Source organism: Penicillium cosmopolitanum (assembly GCF_028827165.1).
Source record: "Penicillium cosmopolitanum strain IBT 29677 chromosome Unknown utg000012l:1.0-3308103.0:1.0-3310761.0, whole genome shotgun sequence".
In the NCBI taxonomy this organism is placed as follows: domain Eukaryota; kingdom Fungi; phylum Ascomycota; class Eurotiomycetes; order Eurotiales; family Aspergillaceae; genus Penicillium; species Penicillium cosmopolitanum.
In genome coordinates, this window is record NW_026622682.1 from 1,118,675 (window position 1) to 1,143,487 (window position 24,813).

The 24,813-nt window shown below is 49.2% G+C and overlaps 8 protein-coding genes across 8 annotated transcripts; all 8 read left to right on the forward strand.

The window, feature by feature from the left end:
* Positions 1–915: 915 nt before the first annotated feature.
* N7509_013198 (UDP-N-acetylglucosamine diphosphorylase) lies at positions 916–2,589 on the forward strand (the record flags this gene model as incomplete). Its single annotated transcript, XM_056637835.1, has 3 exons — positions 916–1,638; positions 1,712–2,446; positions 2,518–2,589. The coding sequence occupies 3 exons, from the start codon at positions 916–918 to the stop codon at positions 2,587–2,589; spliced, it is 1,530 nt and encodes a 509-aa protein (XP_056481342.1).
* Positions 2,590–3,700: 1,111 nt separating this feature from the next.
* gisB (putative zinc knuckle nucleic acid binding protein) lies at positions 3,701–4,764 on the forward strand (the record flags this gene model as incomplete). The annotated part of the gene is made up of 5 exons (XM_056637836.1): positions 3,701–3,755; positions 3,840–3,875; positions 3,942–3,953; positions 4,009–4,050; positions 4,121–4,764. 5 exons carry the CDS (start codon positions 3,701–3,703, stop codon positions 4,762–4,764), a joined length of 789 nt encoding a protein of 262 aa, XP_056481343.1.
* A 1,002-nt stretch (positions 4,765–5,766) lies between these two features.
* Positions 5,767–7,315, forward strand: N7509_013200 (recombinase DMC1; the record flags this gene model as incomplete). The annotated part of the gene is made up of 8 exons (XM_056637837.1): positions 5,767–5,805; positions 5,859–5,951; positions 6,053–6,148; positions 6,239–6,342; positions 6,406–6,833; positions 6,909–6,931; positions 7,033–7,195; positions 7,248–7,315. The coding sequence occupies 8 exons, from the start codon at positions 5,767–5,769 to the stop codon at positions 7,313–7,315; spliced, it is 1,014 nt and encodes a 337-aa protein (XP_056481344.1).
* A 299-nt stretch (positions 7,316–7,614) lies between these two features.
* On the forward strand, positions 7,615–8,571 carry N7509_013201 (putative ribosomal small subunit assembly protein; the record flags this gene model as incomplete). Its single annotated transcript, XM_056637838.1, has 1 exon — positions 7,615–8,571. The coding sequence occupies one exon, from the start codon at positions 7,615–7,617 to the stop codon at positions 8,569–8,571; it is 957 nt and encodes a 318-aa protein (XP_056481345.1).
* Positions 8,572–9,657: 1,086 nt separating this feature from the next.
* N7509_013202 (uncharacterized protein) lies at positions 9,658–10,577 on the forward strand (the record flags this gene model as incomplete). Its single annotated transcript, XM_056637839.1, has 2 exons — positions 9,658–10,064; positions 10,169–10,577. 2 exons carry the CDS (start codon positions 9,658–9,660, stop codon positions 10,575–10,577), a joined length of 816 nt encoding a protein of 271 aa, XP_056481346.1.
* A 1,586-nt stretch (positions 10,578–12,163) lies between these two features.
* Positions 12,164–12,385, forward strand: N7509_013203 (uncharacterized protein; the record flags this gene model as incomplete). Its single annotated transcript, XM_056637840.1, has 1 exon — positions 12,164–12,385. One exon carries the CDS (start codon positions 12,164–12,166, stop codon positions 12,383–12,385), a length of 222 nt encoding a protein of 73 aa, XP_056481347.1.
* A 1,802-nt stretch (positions 12,386–14,187) lies between these two features.
* N7509_013204 (RNA-binding protein) lies at positions 14,188–15,568 on the forward strand (the record flags this gene model as incomplete). The annotated part of the gene is made up of 6 exons (XM_056637841.1): positions 14,188–14,378; positions 14,432–14,536; positions 14,591–14,734; positions 14,790–15,209; positions 15,257–15,386; positions 15,437–15,568. 6 exons carry the CDS (start codon positions 14,188–14,190, stop codon positions 15,566–15,568), a joined length of 1,122 nt encoding a protein of 373 aa, XP_056481348.1.
* Positions 15,569–17,234: 1,666 nt separating this feature from the next.
* Positions 17,235–18,835, forward strand: N7509_013205 (uncharacterized protein; the record flags this gene model as incomplete). The annotated part of the gene is made up of 3 exons (XM_056637842.1): positions 17,235–17,581; positions 17,648–17,691; positions 17,745–18,835. The coding sequence occupies 3 exons, from the start codon at positions 17,235–17,237 to the stop codon at positions 18,833–18,835; spliced, it is 1,482 nt and encodes a 493-aa protein (XP_056481349.1).
* Positions 18,836–24,813: the final 5,978 nt, after the last annotated feature.

Consider the following 24,813-nt stretch of genomic DNA (forward strand, 5'->3'; position numbering starts at 1 on the left):
ATTGTGCCCCGCCAGATCACCCCGCGCTATTGGCGCTAACGATTGCGACTAGTTTTTGTATTTTCAAGTGTCAGGCTGTCAACTGGTAAGTGAATAAATAGTGTACTAGTAGTTTCACATCACAGCTATATATATTACTGACAGTGCCACTGGATGTAAGGTAGCCAAGAGTTGAGACCCGGTATTGTAAAGCCTGCAGCCGTCGACTACTGGTATTACTAGTAGTACAACAGGGCAAACTAGAAAATACTAGTACTAGTAAACTAAGCGATGAGATCTCGAGGCAATGGATGCCATTGTCGAGCTGTCACTGCGTTCTCTAGTCAATTGATTTTTGCTGTTGTCATAGCGACTAATTTAGTGGGAGAGTGGGGTGTATTGGAGCTTCAGCAGTATCAAGATCTATATCTACACCTACACCTATACTCTAGGGTACCCCCAAGGCCTACACAAACCCCTCTCGCAAGGCACTCCCGGTGCACTATCCACCAAATGCAAATACTCCTGTAAATACAACTGCTCATGCAAATGCAAATTCAAATATCAACTTGAAAGGCAGCTTCGCCCCGCTAGCGGGTCCCGCCGAGGAGTGGCAGTGGACAAACAGTGGACATGTCTCAGGCCCGATTGACTGCTAGTGCCGCGATCCATGGGTTTCATTCGTCTCACGCTAAAAATAAGTACTACAGCAACTAGCACATTCCAAAGGGTGGCAGTGTGTACGGAGGACAGTGGTGAAACTTACGGTGTAGCCACTTTTGTTGGGTGCTTCAGCTTCACCCCGCGTCTCAATTTATTTACTTTTGCCACTTTCCCCTCTTCCTTTCTTCTTTTTCTTCCTCTCCCGCCCTTCTTTTCTCCCTTCCCTCTCCTCCCACTTTAATTATTTCCTCCTTCCCCCCTCCACCTTTCACAATGGCTGCTGCAATCAAAGAAACCGTCTCCAATCTAATTGGAAAATTCTCTGGTGCTGAGGAAGCTCCCCGCGAGCCCTCCGCCGAGGAGCTCCAGCAACTACAGAAGAAGTACTCCGACGCCGGTCAAGGCCAAGTCTTTGCCTTCATCGATGAGCTGCCTACCGCCGAGAAGTCCCGTCTTTTCCACCAGCTGTCCACCTTCGACCCCGCCCGCATCAACGAGCTGGCCGACAAGGCCCTCAACCCCCCCAAGACCGAGGAGACCGCCGTGACCCTCGAGCCCTTGCCCGAGTCCGCGACCGCCTCCATTCTCGACTCTGACCCCGCCGACCTGAAGAAGTGGTACGATGCCGGTCTGAAGGAGGTGGCTGATAACAAGGTGGCCGTGGTGTTGATGGCCGGTGGCCAGGGAACCCGTCTCGGTAGCTCCGCCCCCAAGGGTTGCTTCGACATCGGTCTGCTGAGCCAGAAGTCTCTCTTCCAGCTCCAGGCTGAGCGTATCGCTAAGCTGCAGGAGCTGGCCTCAAAGGCTCACGGTGTTGCCTCCGCCACCATCCCCTGGTATGTCATGACCAGCGGTCCTACTCGCGGTCCTACCGAGGAGTTCTTCGAGAAGAGCAACTACTTCGGTCTCGATAAGAAGAATGTCTTCATCTTTGAGCAAGGTGTTCTTCCTTGCATCTCGAACGAGGGCAAGATTATTCTGGAGAACAAGGGCAAGGTGAGTCCACAATCGCAACCCCCCACCCCTCTCTCATATGGTTTCGACACTTTGCTAACATAGTAAACACCAGGCCGCCGTGGCTCCTGATGGAAACGGTGGTATCTACCAGGCTCTCGTCACCTCCGGTGCCCGCGAGGACATGCGCAAGCGCGGCATCAAGCACATCCACGCCTACTGCGTCGACAACTGCCTAGTCAAGGTCGCGGACCCCGTCTTCATCGGATTCTCCGCCGCCCACGACGTCGACATCGCAACCAAGGTCGTTCGCAAGCGTGACGCCACCGAGTCCGTCGGTCTGATCCTCCAGAAGAACGGCAAGCCCGATGTCGTCGAGTACTCCGAAATCGACAAGGAGACCGCCGAAGCCAAGGACCCCAAGAACGCCGATCTGCTCAAGTACCGCGCCGCCAACATCGTCAACCACTACTACTCCTTCCGCTTCTTCGAGTCTATCGAGAACTGGGCGCACCAATTGCCCCACCACGTGGCCCGCAAGAAGATCCCCTTCGTGAACACTGAGACCGGCGCGGCCGAGAAGCCCGAGAAGCCTAACGGAATCAAACTGGAGCAGTTTGTCTTTGATGTCTTCCCCATGACTCCTCTGAACAAGTTTGCCAGTATTGAGGTGCGTCGTGAGGATGAGTTCTCGCCGCTCAAGAACGCCCGTGGTACCGGGCAGGATGATCCTGATACCAGCCGCGACGATATCATGAAGCAGGGGCAAAGGTGGCTCGAGGCTGCTGGCGGTATTGTCATTACCGATGCCGAGGCGTATGGAGTGGAAGTTTCTCCGCTGATCAGCTATGTAAGTGATTATACCATTTTCCCCTTTTACCTGCAACCAAGATGCAACAAAGACTGATTAAGTTTTGACAGGGAGGTGAGAACCTTGAATTCCTGGCCGGTCGCGAGGTCAAGGCCCCGGCCGTCCTGGAGAAGGAGGAGTAGATTCGGCCTGGTGTCGCTCTCCTCATACCTTGACTTGACCTTGACCTTGAAGCTTTTGAAGCACACCTTATTCTTTATTTGAAGTTTAAAACATGTACGCGCCCTGTGCAGGCACATCTCGGGCTTAATGCAGCTTGAGAACGAAGAAATGAAATACATTATCAAGAAGAATCGCACTGCATCGCATCACATCGTATCGTATCGCAGATCGGAGAATGGAGGGACCGGCGTTGCATTAATCATATTTGCAGCGGGAATGCAGGGAGTTCCCCAATTCCAAGCCCTTCATGTCAATATCCCCATACTCGTAGTCTCAATGAAATTCACTTTTACTAAATTGCTATTGTAAATTACTTGAATGTTACTAATTTTTAACAATGTTAACAATGTTATAAAGTACTCAGTCCAATGGCAGGGCGGGTGAATCAGCAAAGGCCTTACGCAATGCGGAAAAGTCCGGCAGTGTCAATTTTGTCGAGTTTGCAACCTTTTCCTTCCACAAAACTCAAGACTTTCTTCAACGTTTGTGAGTTTGAGTTCGAGTTGGTGAGTTGATTTCATGCTTGATTTCTTTTCTTTGATTTCTATTTTCTATTTCTTTTCCTTCTCTCTGCGTTGTGCGGTATACCCCACTTTGTGTGTTCTTTTTTTTTCTTTCCCTTTGCCTTGCTCCCCCGCCTGTCAAGAACGTGGTGCTCTCTCTTTTTTTCAGCTTGCTGACCAAGGCCTCTTTTTTCCCCGCTCAGATCTGTCAAGGTATCGAAGTGTTTTTTAAGGAAGGGTATGTGAGAACTTTCAATTTTCGACTTCTTTTATGCTTTATTCCCCTTCTGTCGTGAGCTTGTTGGCTTGCTGCACCCCGCGGATCGACGTTTCTCCCCTCCATCCCGCACCGCACGAGGGCAATCCCCAATATCTCCGACTCGACGATCAACACTGCGACAGCTGGATGATTACCCGGAGCTTGACGGATCGATTCGCTGGATCATATCATGCGCATTCCATAATATTACACCATGCGAGGGGAGCGGAGGGACAACAAGCTCGCGGCGACATGCGGTGCAATTCTGCGTTTTACCTCGGTATTAACCATTTGCATAGAATATAGAAGATGATGCTGTCTCGTCGCGCGTGCTACAAGTGTGGCAACATTGGCCACTACGCTGGTGAGTTCACGGCCCCGATATGAGCTCATGTCGTGATTTTTTTTTGGGCCGATCTTGAAGCATGTCGCTAACCTACTACCGTAGAGGTCTGCTCCTCCTCTGAGCGTCTCTGCTATAACTGTGAGTTCCCTCTTATCTTTCTTTCCCTGACCTTTTTGGAATGCCCTACTAACCTCTTTCTCATAGGTAAGCAGCCCGGTATGTTCGTCGTCTATAACCATTCCTCCGCCAGCTCTTATTGATCTCCAAATAGGACATGAATCCAGCGCTTGCCCTCGTCCTCGCACCACCGAGAGTAAGAAATATCCAACCCACATACCCAGCTCCCAGCTCCCCGCTCAGCCATGCTGACTGACCTCTTCCAGCCAAGCAATGCTATAACTGCCAGGGTCTCGGCCACGTCCAAGCCGACTGCCCAACCCTCCGCCTGAACGGCGGTGCCAACGGCCGCTGCTACAACTGCAGCCAACCCGGCCACCTCGCCCGCAACTGCCCCAACCCCGCCGCCGCCCCCGGCGCTGCAGCTGGACCCGGAGCTGGTCCTGGAGCTGGCGGTCCTGGAGGCCCCCGTCCTCCTCGCGGTAACTTCCAGCCCGGATTCCGCGGTAACTTCGGCGGATACCCTCGCGCCGCTACATGCTACAAGTGCGGTGGACCCAACCACTTCGCCCGTGATTGCCAAGCTCAGGCCATGAAGTGCTACGCCTGCGGCAAGCTGGGCCACATCTCGCGTGACTGTACCGCTCCTAACGGTGGTCCTCTCAGCTCTGCTGGTAAGGTTTGCTACAAGTGTGCTCAGGCTGGTCACATTTCTCGCGATTGCCCGACTAACACTGAGGCCGGTGCTGCTGCTGCTGCTGTCGCCGCTGTCGATGCTGCCGCCCCGGTTGTCCCGGCTGATGCGCCTGTTGCTCCCGCTGCTGCTGTTGCTGCTGCTGTGCCTGCTGTCGAGGCTAATGGTGATGCGGCTCCTGTTGCGTCTGCGGCTCCTACTACCGCTGTCGCATAGGGAGTGAGAGCTGACTAGGCTATTCTGTTGGATTGAAGGTTTCACTACCATTCATTCATCATTTCTTCACCTCAATTTCTGTATTACGGTCAACTCTTTCCCTGAACGGTCACGGTCCGGTCCGATCCTTTTCTTCTTTACGGAGTCTCTGCGCCCATTTTCTTTCTCCTTTGCATATATTGACCACTTCCGACCCACTCCCTTTGGTTGATTTGATTTTTCGACAAAAAAAACTTCCCATCAGCCTTCAAGCTTTACTATTCTCCAAGCCCTTTTCTTCTCTTTCTTTTTATTTGTTTTCCTTATATTTTATCATGTATACGACAATCAAACGGAAAAAAGTTGTGTCCCCCCCTACTTTTTTGCTTTTTGATTCACGAACGATCCCCCCTACCCTACCCTACCCTCTTCCTGACTTGACTTGATTTAACTTGATACTGTCGCAAAAAGCTCAAGTCTCATGATTGGCGTCTTTTGTCCTATTTGTTTTCCCCATGGATGAATCTTTCTCTCTATATGATGAAGTTCGATTCGATTCTACTCTTGATTGCGGTTCGGTTTTCCTAGGGCCGAGGAGAGAGGAGTGGAGAGATGAGAAGAGAGAGTATGAGACGAGTGGTGTGAAGCAGGTGGCGATGAGATGAGATGATGGATGTGGAATATGGATGTGTGGATAAGTTTGCAGAGAGAATATTGGCGAAGTGCAGTTTGTTGGAATGGCCTTTGGTGGGAAGAGAAGATCCTCGGTGCTGAGAACATGAAAACGCAAATCCTTCTTCAATGGTTTACTTGTAGGCTGTAGTTTGTTGTAGCAGATTTTGGATTGTAGTTTGGGAAAGGGACGGGATTTATAGTACTACTAGAAGTATTTACTAGTAGGGTAGTGGAGGTAGACAGCCAGGCTACCTCACTCTACTCTACTTTCCTTTCCTCTCCCTCACACACCACCACCACCACTCCAATCACCACCTCGTCCATTGAAATTACAATCAAACCATCGCAATGGCAGGTTCAATCTCCGACGACGAATTAAACGACGAAGTACACTCTTCCCACCCTCCTCCATCACCCTCAATCACTAACACTCGGTCCAGAACTTCATCGTCGACATCGACAGCATCCAAGCACACGGCATCGGCGCCGCAGACATCACAAAACTAAAAGCAAATGGATTCTACACCGTTGCCGTAAGCCTTAGCCTTTGCTTCAACTTAGTCCCAGACAAATTATGTTTGCACAAACATACAGTCTTTCAGTACTATACTAACACAACACTACGACCCTTCAGTCCGTCCACGGCGCCACGCGCAAAACACTTCTGAAAATCAAGGGATTCAGCGAGATCAAGGTCGAGAAGGTCAAAGAGGCGATTCAGAAATGTTTGGTAAATTTCTCCTCTCTTCTCTCTCCCAAATAGAGACGACAAGATCAGACCAGACCAGACACTGACTCTAACGATTTCATCCCATTCCAGCCATCCGCATCAGGTTTCATCACCGCCATGGAACTATTCCACCAACGCAAAAAGGTCGTTCGCATTTCGACTGGGAGCAAACAATTCGACTCTATCCTTGGCGGGTAAGCCATTCCAATATACCTACATACAAACACGGCCCACCCCCATCTAACCCATCCCACCAGCGGCTTCCAAAGCATGTCCATAAGCGAAGTCTTCGGCGAATTCCGCTGCGGCAAAACCCAACTTTCCCACACAATGTCCGTTATAGCCCAACTCCCACGCAACCTGGGAGGCGCAGACGGAAAAGTCGCATACATCGACACCGAGGGAACCTTCCGACCCGAAAGAATTGCGCAAATTGCAGAACGATTCGGCGTCGAGCCTGAGACGGCGCAGGAAAATATTGCTTACGCGCGTGCGCTGAATAGTGAGCATCAACTTGAGTTGTTGAATACGCTTAGTTGTGAGTTTGCCGGAGGCGAGTTTCGGTTGCTGGTTATTGATTCCATTATGAATTGTTTTCGGGTCGATTATTGTGGGCGTGGTGAACTTGCTGAGAGGCAGCAGAAGCTTAATCAGTTTCTTATGAAATTGGCGCATATGGCTGAGGGTGAGTTTGTCTTTGTAACAACTTTGGATTGGGGTTGTTTGATGTATGGCTTGCTGATTTGATCGTGGGTTGCAGAGTTCAATGTTTGTGTTCTCATGGTGAGTTTCTTTTCTTTTCTTTTGCTTTTGCTTTTTCGGGGGGCTTTGCTTTCCTTCCCGGCTGGATACGTTGAGGTGATTTCTGACCTGTATCATACCAGACAAACCAAGTTCAGAGTGACCCTGGTGCTAGTGCACTGTTTGCTGGAGCTGATGGCCGCAAGCCTGTTGGAGGACATGTTCTTGCGCATGCGTCGACCACCCGTGTGCTTCTCCGCAAGGGTCGTGGTGAAGAACGAGTGGCCAAGATTCAAGACTCGCCTGGTTAGTTATCACCCTCTCGAAGAAACTCTTTGAATGATGCTAATGGCTCTAGACTGCCCCGAGCGAGAGGCGACTTATATCATTACGAATGGAGGTATCAATGATCCCGACAAGCTATGATACTACCGATGTACGATGATCACGATTTGAACGAAAGCTTCACGGACCAAACGACAATTATGCATTATTATGATATGAGCCACGACATTTTGTAAACTATTATAATTACCCCCAACTTAACCAATGAACTAATTATTTTCCCCATTCCATCCCATCTTCATCAATGTAAGTCCTGCATAGATCTCACCGCCTATCCTCCACCGCCCACCAACCCCGGCAGAATCCAACGCTAGCGCAAAACCTTCAAAAAAGTTTCTCAACTGCACCCGCAATCCAACAACCCATTCCCCACCCCAAGAATGAAGAAAGATTCCGTAGAGGTGGAAGGGTACACCACCCTAACCCTCGAGCTCCCAGCCACAGAAGCCTACCCCAAACCAGCAACACACTACCTCTACATCCGACCGCACGAACCCCGAATTCCAGACCCAGACTCGACCCGCTCCCTCTTCCTCGTCAACACACCCATCGACACAACAGAAGCACACCTCCGCGCCCTATTCGCCACATCCCTCTCAGCAGGCCGTGTGGAAAAAGTCCAATTCGAAAATGTCCCCAGCAACAAGAAACGCGCCGCCGCAGCCGCAGCAGCCGCAACAGAAACCGGCATAGCCCACGGCTCACGAGGAAATAGCAAGAAACGCAAACGTGCCCGCACCCTCGCTACAGCAGACGAACTCCAAGAAACCCTCGACGAAATAAAAGCCCCCTCAACCTGGGACAGACAATTACAAAAATCCGGCTCTCACGCAATTGTCATTTTCGCCGATAAACCATCCATGGAAGCCAGTCTCAAAGCAACGCTCAAGGCATCAAAAAAGGGAACGCTAATTCCCTGGGGCACCGGTGTGCCCGCTGATCGCGTCGCGAACCTCGGCGTATCGCGATACATCGCGCATGAGAAATTGCGGTATCCGGATCGAGCGGCGCTGTTACGATCAGTGAATGATTTCATGACTGTTTTCGAACAAGTTAAGGAGGCGAGACGTCGTGAGGAGGCGAGGAAACTTACTGAGCCTGATGAGGATGGATTTGTTACTGTTTCGCATGGACCGAAGCTTAATTCGCTTGCTGAGGAGGAGGAGCTTAAGGCTCTTGTTGAACGGGAGAAGAAGAAGAAGAATGAGGGTCTTGAGGACTTTTATCGGTTCCAGTCGAGAGAGAAGAGGAAGGAGAAGCAGAATCAGCTTCTTAGGGCTTTCGATGAGGATAAGCGGAAGTTGCGGGATATTAAGGAGCGAAGGGGGGAAGATTAGGGTAAGTTTTCCCGCAGCAGGGTTGGCTTTTTTTGGGGTTGAAGGTGTTTATGCTAACTTTTTATCCTTTTAGCCGGAGTGAGTGTGTGGCATCATTATGGCGTTTGTGGAGTTTTTCGATGTGGGATGTTGTTCTGGTATATGGTGAGTTGGTCCAATTCCCCCATGTCCCTTTTTTGCTCTTATGCTTCTTCCCTTTCCCTCTTCTTCACTCTATGATGAGTACGCTGGGGCCAGTGTAGCAAGACGCGCTAGCCGCTGTCTGCCATGTCAACAAAAACCAGCATTATCAAATCTTCTCGACCTCTGACATGGAGCTTTCCCTAATTACCTTGTTCGCGATCTTGATCGTTGATGTGACTTGTGCTAATTTTCTATTGAATATAGTTACGAATGTTCGAATATTAAATCAAGACATGAATATAGATTCCATTCAAGTTTACAATCTTTTTGTGCTGAGCGTAGATTTAAACTATTTGCCTGGACTGTGAAGATGCCACTGATGGATCTAGTAGTATAGAGCAAGTAATATATAGACCACCGACTGCCTAGTAACTATATGTCGCCATGTTGTGGTTACCCTTCAAAATATCTCTCCCAGCCTGAGGCTATTATTGAAAATCTGCTCTCGATCTCAGCATCATCGTCTCTGCAGATTGTGACCTATCTACCTGTACTTCTTCGGATTTTTCGTACCCTAGCCCGCAGATACACCGTATAACTCGAACGGGCATGGACCTCATCAATGCCGCGCACAGACCAAGGCTTGGCATGACATCCCAGATCAAGCTCCAAGCTTCGTACCTCCTCATAGACTGAATCGTTGCACAACCCCTTTTTCCAGCTGAGACCGGGCGTACAGGAAATACCTTATTCCTTCCGCACATCTTACTGCTTCTCGGGTACGCCGACTCCCGCCATTACCATTACCATCACCATTACCGATCAGCTCTACCCCGCAGTAAGCTTATAGCTATCAAAGAGCCCTGTAGGACGGTGTACCAGATATCAGATCGCCAGAACCCAGCAAACCAACCTTAAGTTCAAAATACGCCTCATCTCATCTCATCTCAAATCAAACTTAAAATGTCCACCCAAGACCGCGACTCAGACTCAGACTCCGACCTAAACGAAGAATTCGAAGACGTCCCGGGCATCCATGAACACTCCACTAACGGGCCCAACCCCAATTCCAACCCCAATTCAAACGGCTTCTTTTCAGCCCAATCCACGTCGAACTTGAACTCGAACAAATCTAAACCATGGACCCCAACCTTAACCCTCCCACCCCAAAAACCAACCCCCCTCCCAGGCTCAGAAGAAGAAACCCAACTCCGCGGCCGCGTAAGCGCAGCCATCGAGAGAATAACATACCGACAAATGAAATCCGAGATGGGCATGGATGCACCAGATACTCACGTCTCGCATCGGCGGTATGAGAATTTTGCTGAATTTGCGGCTGATGTGGAGGTGTTGGTTGATTTGCTTTGGGGGTGTGCTTCTCGTGAGTTCATGCTTGGTTATGTTCATTTCATATTATATTATATTATATTTATGTACTAGTACTAGTACTAGTATATACTAACAAACTTCCCAGCCTCAATCCAAACCGAAAGCCTAATAACGCTGGCGGGAATCACCGAAACAGCCCTACCAACACACCCTTCGACGGGCCATCCGCATTAACCCTCTTGCATAAATTCGACGAGGTTTTCGTCGCGCTTTGCACGGGTATTCATCCGTTGACGCGGGAACCGCTCCGCGAGGCATCAGTGTCAGCGTCGGCATCGTCAGTTCATTCCGGCCGTGGCCCCGTTCTGGTGACGCAGACGCAAAAGGTGCGGATTCGGAGTCTTGCGGAGACGACGCGGTATAAGGTTTTTTCTGTATTACCTGTGGGAGATGAGGAGGAGGAAGGGGAGGAAGGGGCTGGCGAGCAGCCGTGGGTTTTGGAGGCGACTAGGGTTTATGATCGGACGTTGATGTTGCTTGCGGATGATGATTAGGTTGGGGGTGCGGGTGGTTTAGATGGGATGTGACATACTATTAATATCATGATGATGGTTTATTTCTAAAGGACGGAGTATGTATGTAGTATTATATTATTCTTGCGTTGAAGCTTTGTTGGTAATTGATTGTGGAAATTTGTGCTTTCTACTAGTATATAGTAGTAACTATCTAAGAGAGAACAATTGTCAAGTATGTACTTCAAGGCTAGTGTAGCTCTGTACGCTAATCCACCCCCAAACTAAGATCTAGATTCCCATCACAAAAGTCCCACTCTTAAGGAATCCGCCTCCCAAAAAAACGGAACAAAAGAACCTTCTCGAAAACACTAGTTCGAGACAGGTGTGCCCAAAAAAAGAAAATACAGTGGGGAAAGCTGAAAGCAATTCAGGCACCAAAAAAACCCAAGTGCAGCGCAGCCCGAGAATCGGGGTTTACGTACTTTAGGTACTGTACGTAACCAGGTCATCGGGAATCAATCCCAAAGCCAAGCCAAGCAGTCCCAAGCTGGAGCTAGTACATACGAGAGCTCCCATGCGGAAAAAGCGGAAAGCGAAAAAGCAAGTAAAACTTGACACAGGCATGTTTCAGCGGCGTATGGAGTAATGGTGTGGTTGTTTGGAAAGGGTTATACGAGGAGCGCGGGCGGTATTGAACGAAGCGAGTCTGGGGCTTCTCTTTGGATGAAGCGTCGCGAACTAGTGTGGATGCGAGCCCTGAAAGTGGAGTTTTCTCTTTTTCTCGTCTTGGACTCAGCCTCGGGCCTGAGCCACGAATGTGTTTAGAGAAGTGGGAGTATTTTTTTTTAAAGAAAATTATTGTTACCAAAACTCCCTTTATTTGTATTCATGATTGGGCCCTTCTCTTCTTTGTTGATATTCCACGGGTATATACAATAATCCTATACATAAGATGACTATACAGCACTGGTCTGAGGTAGCTAGGGCTTACCCTACCAATCCGAATTGCCCGAGGTTCGTTCCATGGTTCGCGGAACAGAGCATTATTAAGCTGTAATCATGTCCAGTTCGATTCGATTCATTTCATTTCATTGTACCTGGACCTTGCTGAACTATACACTGCTCCGGGGTATAGAGTAAGCACTATAAGGAGGGCAGGTAGGGATACCCAGTACATGAGGTAGGGGTGGTCGGTAGTTACTAGTACAGTTATATACTGTATCGGCCTTGCAGATAGGGTCGGTACTACTAGTACATCCCCCTCCCCTGCCTTCCCCCATACTGCAGGGGTCGCAGCGAATCCACTAGGTTAAATCGACAGGGAGGGTAAATAAGTACATACCTGTAGTGGTTACGGCGAACTTATACGGAGGAAGAGGCTAGAGAAAATAGGAATCGATCATGCGAAGAATTAGCCGATGCGATGCAAGGATCCGATCTCACGGGTTTGTGGTAATCTGGTAATCTGGTACTGTACCATCAGGAAATGAATTGACTGGTACGGAGCATAACATAAGACCCCGACGGAATATGAGTTCATATTTTGAACCAAGGGGAGACGATCGAAAATCAAAGCAGAAGGCGTGGTGGGATCAGCGTCCTCCTTGCTCATTCATACCTGTGCCATGGCCATGGCCATGGCCATGGCTGTGGTTATGGCTAAGGTCATGCTGTCCATGTCCAGCTGGACACTTCAAACCGGTTTCTCTAGAATCATTACTGGGTATTCTCTGTCCGGAGTATTTAAGCTGACGGTATTGTATGGACCCCGCCACTCCACCCACGGATCTGGGTCTGCTGCGGGTGACGTATCGAGTCAGCAAGGACGGATCGGATACCTTGCATAGAGTTGGTTTGTTCTGATCTTTGTTTTTGGCGCTATTAGACTTTGTTGATGGGATGGGATGGTGATGGTGATGGCAATGGTGATGGCGATACAGATTACAGAGTACCCTGATGACTAGAGGTGGTTACCGTACCTCAATGACTGAAACACATCGCTTATGTTACTCTCCCATGGTTCTGTGGCGTTGTGGAGCTTTGAGCTCGCCCCTCTGTCTTTCAGCTCAAAGAGCTGATGAAGAGTGTGGGTACGAGTACACCTTCTACTTACACCTATACTACAGCTACAGTACTTTGTTGTATACTATTGACCACCTCCGCTGGTCAATAGAGCATTCGTACAGAATACTCGGTACAGATATAGATACAGATACAGTGAATACAATTCTATTGAAGCTAGGGTCTGCGACAAGTCATATTCCTTGCAGTAGTATAGTATAAGGTAAGCATGGCTGTATACTTCCGCTCCAGCACCACCACCACTGCATTACTGAAATACAATAACATAACCATACCATACCACGATACATACATACCAGGCAAATTCGCGCAAAAGCCCACTTCCCCTCCTCTGCGACTTTCTCTTCACAAGAGATTTCCATTCTTCATCGCTTTTCCCCTCCTCCAACTTTTTCCTCTTTCCTATTGTTCCCTTCGGTTTGCTTGTTTCTGTCTTGCGCCGTTCTCGGGAGTTGTGCTTCTTTTCAGGTCTCACTCGTCCCTTCTGCTTTGAGCTTTCTCGCACAGGTTTATTCCAAAATCCCCTTGGTAAGTCTCAAAGTCACTTCTCATCAGCCTCTTTCATCATCGCCCTTTCCAATGCCTATGCATCTCCCACTCCCCCACCACCACCCATCCTATTCCATCCCGCCCAGAGCCATCCAAGCGAAGCAAGCTGCGCATCCATCCTCGCCTCTTCCATCTTCGATCCTCCATTGTTCTCGGTCGCCGGGTATCTCCTACCGGTCGCCTTCCTCGCTTTCCGCCCGCGCGCCCGCTCCAGCCGGTACTTTCGTTATGCCTGCCGGGATCTCGCGCCGCTTACTTCCAGCACTCCCTGCTTGTCGCCAGCATTGAAAACATGGTCGCATCAGGTCGCGCCAGCTAGGAGTGGTCTTGGGTCTGGTCGGGAGCGAAGAGTGGATACACTGGGGGCGAAGACGGTCGCAATCACCGAACTGTGTGCGAGGAGCGCTGGACGGAAACGGCCGGCGCAACCACCTACTCCACAACAACAGTTGCACTGCACGACAGCGTCGCTCACAACCTGGCGCATTGGATTTTGTGCGCAGCGCTGCCTGCAGCGATTCCATTTTTCTTCTTCTCCTCCCTCTGAGCTCCCATTCCCAATCCTTGCTGCGCACCCTGGTTACCTACTACCAGGCATCCATTCGTTGAGGTTTTCGTCGATTTGAACCATTCAATTCATTTCGTTGAATCTCATCGCTTGCTTCGCTTCCATCGCCTCCATCGCTTCCATCACTTCGATCACTTTCAGCTCTCACATCTTCGCTTGTCGGGTGCCTGCATCTCCTCTCACAGCCTGCTTGATTGCGCTCCGCACGTGTGCATCTGGACCCGCGTCGCATCGCTTCCCTTTCACGTCGCATTGCTTGCTCTGGGCACAATTCTCTCACCTCACCCATTCTAACATCTCTTTCATCAGGAATACTCACGCCCATCTCTTCGTTTCGGGTTCATTACGAATTGCTCGTTCACGTCTCTCCCTTAACGACTCCACGAACTTCTCGTCGCAGGCCGTTCTATATTCTTACGTCGATTGTCGGACAAGTTTGAGCTTTACAAAATGTCTTTCCAAAACTTCGATTCCTTCCCCAACCAGGCCGATGGTGCCGCTCCCGGCCCCGGTGCTCCCGATGCCGACACTGCCATGGCCGGTCAGCCCGATATGGCCGCTGCCTCCTTCCAGGGTCCCGCTCCTGGTGAGCCCAACTCCGCCGGCCCTCAGCAGGGCGCCGATGGCAAGACCACTCTCTGGTATGTCAGAACTGATTCTCGAATCCCCGCGGACCAAGCGCTGACCAACATAGGATGGGTGAGCTCGAGCCCTGGATTGATGAGAACTTCATCCGCAACCTCTGGTTCCAGATGGGTGAGCAGGTCAACGTCAAGATGATCCGTGACAAGTTCTCTGGGTACGAACTGTTTCCTCCTATTATTACCCAAAAGGATACTAATGGTGGTAGTAGGAGCAATGCTGGATACTGCTTCGTGGACTTCTCCTCCCCTGCCGCCGCCGCTAAGGCCCTTTCCCTGAACGGCACCCCCATGCCCAACACCAACCGGGTCTTCAAGCTGAACTGGGCTACCGGCGGCGGTCTTGCTGACCGCAGGTGAGTAACAATCGTTGTTTTCAACGTGACGCGTTTTTACTGACTTCTCCCGCAGCCGTGACGACCGTGGTCCCGAGTACTCCATCTTCGTTGGTGACCTCGGCCCAGAGGTCAACGAATACGTTCTCGTCTCTCTCTTCCAGAGCCGCTTCCCCTCGTGCAAGTCCGCCAAGATCATGACCGACCCCATCAGCGGCATGTCCCGTGGCTACGGCTTCGTCCGTTTCTCTGATGAGAATGACCAGCAGCGTGCCCTCACCGAGATGCAGGGTGTCTACTGTGGCAACCGCCCCATGCGTATCTCCACCGCTACCCCCAAGAACAAGGGCCCCGGTGTTGGCGCCAACATGGGTATGGGTCCCGGCCCCGCCGGCATGTACCCTCCCATGGGCGGTCCCCCCCATGCCCTTCTATGGTGCTCCCCAGCCCATGAACCAGTTCACCGACCCCAACAACACCACTGTCTTCGTTGGTGGTCTGTCTGGCTACGTCACTGAGGATGAGCTCCGCTCTTTCTTCCAGGGATTCGGCGAGATCACATACGTCAAGATCCCCCCCTGGAAAGGGCTGCGGCTTTGTCCAGTTCGTCCAGCGCCACGCTGCCGAGATGGCCATCAACCAGATGCAGGGATACCCCATCGGTAACTCTCGCGTGCGTCTGAGCTGGGGTCGCTCTCAGAACAACTCCGGCCCTGCCGGTAGCCCCTACCGCCCCGCTCCCCCGCCTCCCCCATGTACCCCTCCATGGGCATGCCCCCGGCTCACCAGTATGGCGGGTTTGCCCCGATGAAGGTTAGCAGTCACCCCGGCAGCCCGGCCCCAGAACACTCTTGAGTTACAGGCTCGGTCGGCTGACTCTTTACGTTCTCTCCAGTAAGCGTTCCTTTGATTGAAAAGCACCAGCAGGAGTTGTTTGCGTCATTCCAATGATGGGTTCCCGTGTTATCATAACAAATTTGCTATTTTTTCCCTGGTTCCTACCGATACTTCATCAATGCGCTCTTATAGCTCTTGATGAGCATCTTTCTCCTTCCTGTTGCTACGCATTTCCCTGAGCGCTTTTATCTTAGTAAGATTTGAGCTCGTTTTCTTCTTCCTTTCGAACCCCAATCCCCCAATCGCCCCACATTCTTATTTCCATTTTTTCTTATCTGATGCTGCTGTTGCTTCTTTTTTTCTTCTTTATCTTCTGTACACCCAACACCTTTCGTACGGATTTCTACTCTTTTTTTCCTTTATCCAACTGCTTTTTAACCAATCTGCCCTTTTCGATGAACTGATGGGAACCCCTTCGAACTTTTTACGTTGAAACCTGCTTTTGTTTTATTCTTATCCAACCCCGCCCTAGGGGTCATGTTCGCGTGTAACGAAAGTGCGTATTTGTTTATGCGTTTCTTTTTACTATACTCCTTGGGCAAGGCATTCTGCAAAAGTTCCAAATCTCATTTACTTTCTTCAAGTTCTTTCCTATTATCTCTCTTCTATTCCAGTCTTTTCACGTTTCATATGTCCTCTTCTTTAAACTCCCCAATTTCAAGTTACATCTCCTTCCTCCCCACACCCCAAGCAGTCAAATTGAATTATGTTCGTTTCGAAGATGCGTTCTGCTTTCCTTTTCGTCCTTGGAAGACCTGCGAATGAGGTCTTGGAACGGCTATCACTTCCAGTCTTTTTTTCTATTCTTCCTCTCTTTCAAGTTGTTAGATTGACTACATGTACAACACCGTCCTTGAAATTCTTTGTTTGGTGTCTGTCTGCCATGTGGGCGTTTGAGCACTGCTTCGAACCGGCATATGCATATGCATATGCATATGCATCCTGCATTTGCCAAATCTTTTGTCCGGTATAGATCTTTGGAACTGACTGCTGCGGTCTTTGGCGGGACATTTGGTTTCCTGAGAATTGGCCTCGGCTTGGATTGGACTCTCGCTTGTTGTTTTTCTTTCTCATCCCTCTTTTTTATAGCTTGGATTTGGATTCCCCCATCTCGCGTTCATTGTTCTCACTCACTCTGCCCAGGTGTCATGTCCTACAAGGGTTGGTTTCGTTTGGCGCATACCTTTTGGAGGTCCTACTCTTTGACTTTTGCGTTTTCCTGCACTGGACTTGACTAGATTGACTGTATGTGTATGTGTACTCGAATTGGTTGGTAATCTTTTGGTCTGCATACCTTTGATCTTGGGATATCGTATCTTGTAACCTCATATACCAGTAGTGGTACTACTATACCTAGACATGATGTAGTAGTAAGAGCACAGCAGTAGATGCACCTTCCACTCCTCCCGCACCTTCTCTATCAGATGGTGCGGCATCGACTACCTTCCAGTCCCGTCAACTTCCCCGTCAACTTATCCTTTCTACTTCTTACTTCTCAACTCTGTCCATCCTCTTTACTTTCAAGTCTTGGGGGACTTGATTTACAAAAAGTCCAGCCGCCTCCCCCTTTGTCCCCAATTTGAAGTCCACTGTATTGCTTTCGCTTACCCTGCAGCCTTCCACCATGCGCTACGAGAACTGGGATGTTCTACTCTTCTCCGACGAGTCGAAAGCTCCGATTCAGGAATTCAAAACCCAGTGCTTCGTCACAAAGGACCTCGATTCACCTTATCTGAAATATCACTCGACCTTCGGAGCAGCAAATACTTACTTCTATCCTCACCATGGCAATGTCGGCCAGCTGCCTATTCTTACAACCTTCATTCCCAGCATGCCCAAGGACACTGGCTTTCGAGTTTCGATTCATAATTGGGAGAAGCCTCGGCCTAGTCGTCTGATTGAAAGTGTCATGCAACCGGATGATATGTTGCTCTACGAGGCCAGGGTGTATGTTGATGGGGATTGTGTCGGGTGAGTCCCCATCCATTTATTGGACCTCGTGGCAGTTCTTTGTTGACCACTTTCTGCGGAAATTAGAGGAGGCATCTTTTCGCAAAGGGCAAATTGGCCCTACCTTATTAGTGAGTTATGATCGATCTTGATTGAGACGACTGGGCTAATCTTTCGAGTCCAGATTTGAGTTCTCGTATGTCGGCGCTTATGCGGATGCATCTCTCCCTTTGGTCATTCTCCATTCTAACAAGGCAAACAGAGATGGACCGAGACGGCAATCAAGATGTCCTCCGCTTTCCCCCGTTTCATCCGGATATCTTGGAACAACGGCATTGGGATGCCGGTGATTCGTACGGCAGAATCAAGATCGTTCTCGCAGAGGGGTTTTCGCGTCCCCATCGCTCGCCGCCATTCGAAAGAGTCAAAGACGTTGTCGCCCTTTCGTTCCAGCATGCTCCGCTAAGTAAGTCATCGGATCTCAGACATCCCCACTTCCATTTCATAACCCAACTGATTGACACCCTTGCAGACATCCTCGAGTATTCGAACATTGCCTGGCCAAACCCCAGCATGTGGCATCGCCCGCGCTCATCATTCAAATACAGCTCAGCCTCAATCGACACCAAAGACGCAGAGGGCCACGCTCACAACACACCTACCAAGGAGTCTCGCGCTCCTCTGCAACCTATTCATGGCCAGGTTGTGCCCCGAGTTGCGCCCCCGCCGACATTCTATACCAATTGGGCAACGAGCAGTATCTTTGACGTTCCGATTTCTCATTGGCCTGCATATAATACCCAGGACCCTCGGTGGGATATTGGGCAGGAGCACGACATTTTTACTGATCCCGATCCCGCCTGGCAACAGCGTGGTACCCGTTCGTCTCGTGAAGATATCCCGATTGATCCCACCTGGCAGCACCGTGGTGCGCGTGCTTCCCGTGACGATATCCCGATGCTCGACTACAGCTCGTCGAATAGCCGCGCTATATCCAGCGTTACGGGGATGAGTTTCGAACACAGCAAACAACCGAGCATGGCCGCTCTCATGGATGAGGAGGAGTTCAATGTTCTTCAGGAATCGATCACGCTTAGCAGCCCGAGTACGATTATCAAGAGCCGGAAGGAAAAGATCTGTGAAACTGGAAAGGGGATCAACATCAACAAGGATGATGAGAAGGAAAATGGCAAAGGGATTGAGAAGGTGGTCGAGACTGCGGTCGAAAAGGAGAAGGAGAAGGAGGATGATATGGTGACTCCCAAGAAGGTCTAATGTATACCTTGATGTGTATACCTCAGTCTCAGTTTTATAACTTTTACTCGTCTGCCCCAAGGCCGTATTCAAAAATGAATTCTTATCTCCGAGTTAGGGCTTTCTCCGCTCCGATTTACTTCCCCGGTCTTATAGATATCACAATAGGTTACCCTGGTATATCAAAGGTCAACCTAGAACAATTGAAGAATCGACATTCCAATCTGAACAATGTAAGATATCCCTCAAGGCATCAGATAGTAGTATACTCCGTGACTCACCAATCAGGCTATACCTGACCCTGTTCAAAATGTACTATATCCCGCGTACTCCGGGGCACGGCACGGCCACGGCACGGAGACGGAGGTCTACTACTACTACTAGTATACCATTCACCGTACCGTCGTGCCTTCCAATTGCCGATAACTACACGCGTGCCTGCCGATTATTCTGAATGGTTTGTTTACATCCCCTTATCTCTCTCCCGAGTGTGCCTTCACCTTCTTCTCTTCTTCATATCCGCTCCTTACTTTGCCTTTTCAAATTCCTTCCCACACCGCTACTTTTTCAACTTTCAGTCGTGGACGTCTTCGGTATCTGCTTGTTGAATCCTAAGAAGCGGTATTTTGAGATATTAAGTCACGACCTTGAAGTCCTTTCAATCTTGCGTCCTTCAAGGTTGTCAACTCTCGCCCCATTCAAATCTTCAAGTTTCTTACCTACTTCCACGGTTTCCAAGGTTTCTAAATTCTGATCAAGCAGAAATTTGAAACCTAGTCACGACCTTTACGTCCTTTCACTCTCGCGACCTTCAAGGTTGGTAATTCTCGCGATCTTCAATATTTTCAACTCTCGCCATTTTCAACCTTGGAAGGTTTTACTCTCGTGGGCTTTCAACTCTTCAGTTTAAATCTCGGTTTATGAGGTTTGACTTCCTCGAGTTTTACCCTCGGTCGCTGCTATTCTTCTTCCGAAGCCTCGAAATTCCGTCTCATTCCTTCTACATACGAAGGACTTTGTCGCGCGAAGAAAACGGTGTACTTTTGGAATCGCTCAGGTCTGCAGTTCTAAAACAGGACACACTTCGAAAGGTCTTCGACGTCCTCAAGTTTTACCCTCCGTTGCCGATATCCTTTTACGCTCGCACACTGTTCAGAGACCTCAGCTCCCAGCTCTGATAGATCGACTTCTAGGCCCCGTCTATAATTCTTACTTCTACGCGACTGGGCTGGATACATCTCACATCTCGCATCGAGAAGAAATATTGGGGTTTCGAAGTCGCTTAAGTCCGCAGTTCTCACAGGACGCACTTCGAAAGGTCTTCGATCAAGTTTTTACCCTCGGTTGCTGCTACCCTTCTGATCACCCTTGGAACACTCGACTCTGAAAACAATACTCGAAATTCTTTCTCATTGTTCTACCTGCGAAGCACTTCGTATCACGAAGAAAATTGACCTGTTCGAAGTCATTTCCAAATCACAGTTCTCACAGGAAGCACGTCGAGAGGTTTTCACGTCCTGAAGTCGTCAACTACGGAGTTCTGACGAAGAAATTGTCATAAGGACTTCGAGTTGTGGTTCTCGCATCGCTGCCCTGCATATCAAGCATCATTGAACAAAACCCTCCTTTTCTACCTCTCTGATCCCAAAATCCCCCGATCTACTGTGACCGAACCCGCAGGTACCCTGGATATCCGTCATCGCCTTTCTCTATCTACGCCCTTTCGCATCTTGCAATCGCATCGAGCAGCAAAGTGCAAGCTCGGAGCTCCGATCAATTCAAGTTTACGCCATCGCTTTTCTACACTTCCTCTTACAACGAGGAACGAGAAAGAATTTACGCTGTCACTCGGAGTGGCTTGGTTGGACCCGAAAACATTGCACTTTTTGCCTTCATCTGGGTTTACTCCTATCGCCTTTTACATTTTTCGAGTACTTCGGCCTGTCTTCCAATCCTACATTGTTCGATTATTGTACTCTGGTGCAATCTTCAACTCTTCTGGAATACCCTGAAGGAAATCAAGCTTCACCAGAACGAGGAGCAAGGCTGCATCGCAAAATCCGCTTTTCAACGCCGAAAGAAACCTCACCACTATCCTTTTTACTTCTCACTTCAAGTTTCTTCTTCCACGATACAACCTGCGGCTAAAGCAGAGTTGTTCTTATTTTCCGGCCTCAGTCGGGTTCTTTCACTCTCGCTGTTGCTCTTTTCCAACTTCCCTTCCGTTCTATTCGATCTTTGCACTCTGTGCACTTCTCGCCTTCGGTTGCAGTTTTCGGGCTTTTGTCTGGGAATATCCGGGTCTACAAACCATATTCACAGTTGAGCAAACTTGAAGGGAAACTGCTCTACACCCTTACTCGGTTGCGGTGTACTTTAAGCACTTCAAAATTTTCGAATTTGACTCCTCGGCTGCGTTTCAATCTTTACACTTTTCAATCGTTGATTGCACTCTGGTCACTCTTCGTGCCTTGTTTCTCAGGTTCTTTCATACGGAGCACATCTATGAACACAAACTTCAGCGAGGCAACGGTTCTACGTCCTTACGGTTGCACTTTTCGAACTTTATCCTCCCCCGGCTGATCAATCTCTGTCGATTCAAGTGGTGCACTCGGTTGCATCTCTCATTCCTGGGCCTTTCAGTCATCCTCCGTGGACCTTCCACCCAGCTTTCAGGAACAACCTCCACTATCTTCCGACCTTCGCGCCTGCCAATTATTCAATTATTACTCTCGGGTACACTTTTCGAAAGTGTTACTCCTCGTCAAAGTTCCAGGGTTGCGAGTCCAAGGTTCAAACCCGTTATCCTTCGCGGTATCTCCGCGTTCACGTTAAAATCGACAGAAACATCGCTTCACCAAAACAAAAATAGTCACCACGTCGGGGTTGATATCTTGAAGTCTGCAATTTCTTCAGTACAACTACATCCTCTCTCCGCGATTCAAGTTCCGTGTTGTTCAATCGTCACCCCGAGTGCAAATTTCAAACCAGCGCAAGTCATTTGCCCAGATCTCCCACCTTGTTTTCATCAGCTGCTGTCCCAATCATCGATAACTTACACATCTCCCACCTTTCAATTGTCTTACTCAGTGTCGGATTTTATCTTCACGGTGAAAGTTTCGTGTCTCAAAGCCTAGGTTGAAAATCACAATCATTGGCAATATCCCAAGCCATATCGACGGCCCAGTGAATCGGCTCTTTCTTTGATTTCACGAACCACGAAACTCAAACCAAACGGGAACTGGCATTTCCGACGCTTTTCACATCTCGTGTGCCAACAAGGCCTCGGAGTACAGTTGCATTCTCCTTTTGCGGTGTTGAAGTCACAAAATATTGCCATCCTCCAGTTCAGCGCTTCGAGTCTTCAGCTCTGGAAGTGGTGCAGTGTCCGCAGAAAAGCAGCTTCACCCTCTTCATTTGTGAGCGATTGAGAGACCGCGGCAGAAACCGAATCCTATCCATTTCGCTCATATTGCATTTACGACAATCTCCGTCCTGGCAGATATCTTGAAAAGGCTTATTGTAACATCGATTCCAGTCAGAGAGCTTGTAAAAGCTTGGAATACTGATAACTCTCAATACCTTCTCGATCCTCGTCTTTGACTGTGCGGGAAACACAGAGATTTCTCGCTGCAACTACTGCAGTGGCAGCTGTGGATATCGGACACTGAGCTTGCAAAAGCTCCAGTTCCTGCTATTCTCCAGCCCTGGAAGTGAACGACCTTCCCGGTCACTTTTTGCTCTACCCAAGGGTCATTATTTCACGTCGACTTCGTTACTCCGCCTCGATATTCCATTTCAGAAATTGTTTGAGAGATTCAAGACCCGGTGGTTCTCCTTGGGTCCAATTCTTCAACAACCCATTGCTCCCTCACCATCAATCGACGGCTGTGCCAACCACAGCTTCAACAAGTGATTTCATTCCGGATTCTGAGGCTGCTCGCCTTCGACATTCTCTTCCTACATTCACTCGCAAGTTTCTCCATACCAGGAAGAAAGACGCTGGGATCTTGGTTCGCCGGATATCCAAGACACTTCTGCTTTATCAAGAAAGGAATTCAAATTGAATTTTGTCACTTTGTCTCTCGGGGGTAACCTTCGTGCCAATATTCATAGCCGCCGAAGTTATTGCTCAGTTTTACAACTTGACATTTATCAGTGGGAACCGGGCTACTCTCTACAGGGTTATCGCATTCAACGCGAGTAACTTTGATCCATTGCTGTGTTTAAGACATTCTCCCAAACGCGATTCTCATCGCGGAGTGCGGATATCCGCCTTGAGACTACAGGTTCTTCGGGCTGTCCATATCGCTCGAATAAGCTTTACTTTTGCTTGCCCTTGGAGATATCTCGGAACGCCAGAGTCACCTTGAACTTCGCATCCATCACGAGCAATTTTGCTCCACTGCGGCCTTTCTAGACGATTTTCACAACCTTGCTCTTCGAATCAACACACTTTCTCCGTTTCGCATCTGAGATTTCGACAATTGACACTCAATCAGTGTCTAATTCCAAGGCTAGTTCTCCGGGTTTGATACAGCATCTCGCGGACTTGACTTTCAATTGTGGACCTTGGCTTTCCTCTCGGTATTCGGATATTCGATTTCTGACCGCAATTATTTGCGAATTTCCAGATCTGTTTCCAGGTTCATTTTTATCGAGTTCAGGAATTCAAGGCTGCCAAAAAAGGAGGGATACCTATCACCTTTAAGTTTCAGAAACTTCTTCTCCGCTTGATCTCCAAGGTCACTTTCTTGCTGTCTTCACAAAAAAAAACACTTTCAGCAATCGCTGCAATTCCCAGACGCCTCCTTTCAAAACTGCAATACTTGCCTGGTGTCAAACACGCAGGTTCTCTAGGCTGTTCAATAGGCCAGCTCGCGGAATATTTAGCCCGTTGAGGTCTCAGTTTCAACTCCGCTTCTGCAGCTTCAAGTCTTTTCAAGTCGCGTCAAGACTTTGAGACGCCTTATTCTCTTCACACACCTCAGGTGTTCCCTTCACAGGCCTCAGGACAAAACCATATCTTGACCTCATCGCTTCCTTCTTCCAATACATCTGCTGCTTCCTGGTTGTGTTCTCACCTAAGTTCAAGGACGTTTCGGCACCTCAGGATTCACGCAAGATTCTGTCAGCTTTCGGTTGTCTGGTCAGGGCTTCTTTCTTGCTCTTGACAGGGATTCGTTCAAATCGGTAAAACGTCCCGAAGAACGAGGTTATCGATTCTCTTTTCGACAGTGATCACCGAGTCTCTCTTCCAAGACTACCGTCTAACTTCGCCTCTGCAACTTTAAGTATTCGGAGGACCTCTTCCTCCCAAACCCTCACGCACCTAATTCGCATCAAAGTTCACGACTGGCTACTTCACCTTGGCAATTCCATCTCCAACTTTGACCTGCAGGTTTCTTTAATTGTACGGAGTTTCAAGTTCAATTCCGCTTCTGCATTTTCAAGCCTTCGGTTGGAGTTTGGGAGCTGTGAAAGATCAACTGGAGGGGGGACCGCCTTTTCATCAAATCGTGCTCGCAATACTTCTACTGCCGTGACGCCAGCTTTTCAAGGTCAGTTTCTTCCCGTCTTACAGGGCGGCGTTCTCGCAAGGATTCTAAAGCTAACTTCGAATCTCTACTTCAGTAGCTTCACACTATCCTATATCACCCAAACCCATAGGGTCCTTTCCTTGCCTTGCATTTTAAGCTCGCAGGCACCTATTGTGACCTCAACGGCCGCCTCCAAACAACTTCAAGCTTTCTCCAAATACTCCAGCTACTTTCCGTGATCTTGACACATCTTGCCCAAGTTTCGACTCCGCTAGGGCAACTCGAGAAACCAACCATACATAATACGAGTCGCACAGAATCGCACCTCTCCATTGTTCAAAGATTCCTTCTGTGGAAATTGCTTGTCGTCACTTTGCGGTGCGTCTAGATCACATCCCCATGATTTCTGGGGAAAAGGCACCGGAAAAAAACATCGCAGACCGCAGTCTTCCATTCAGA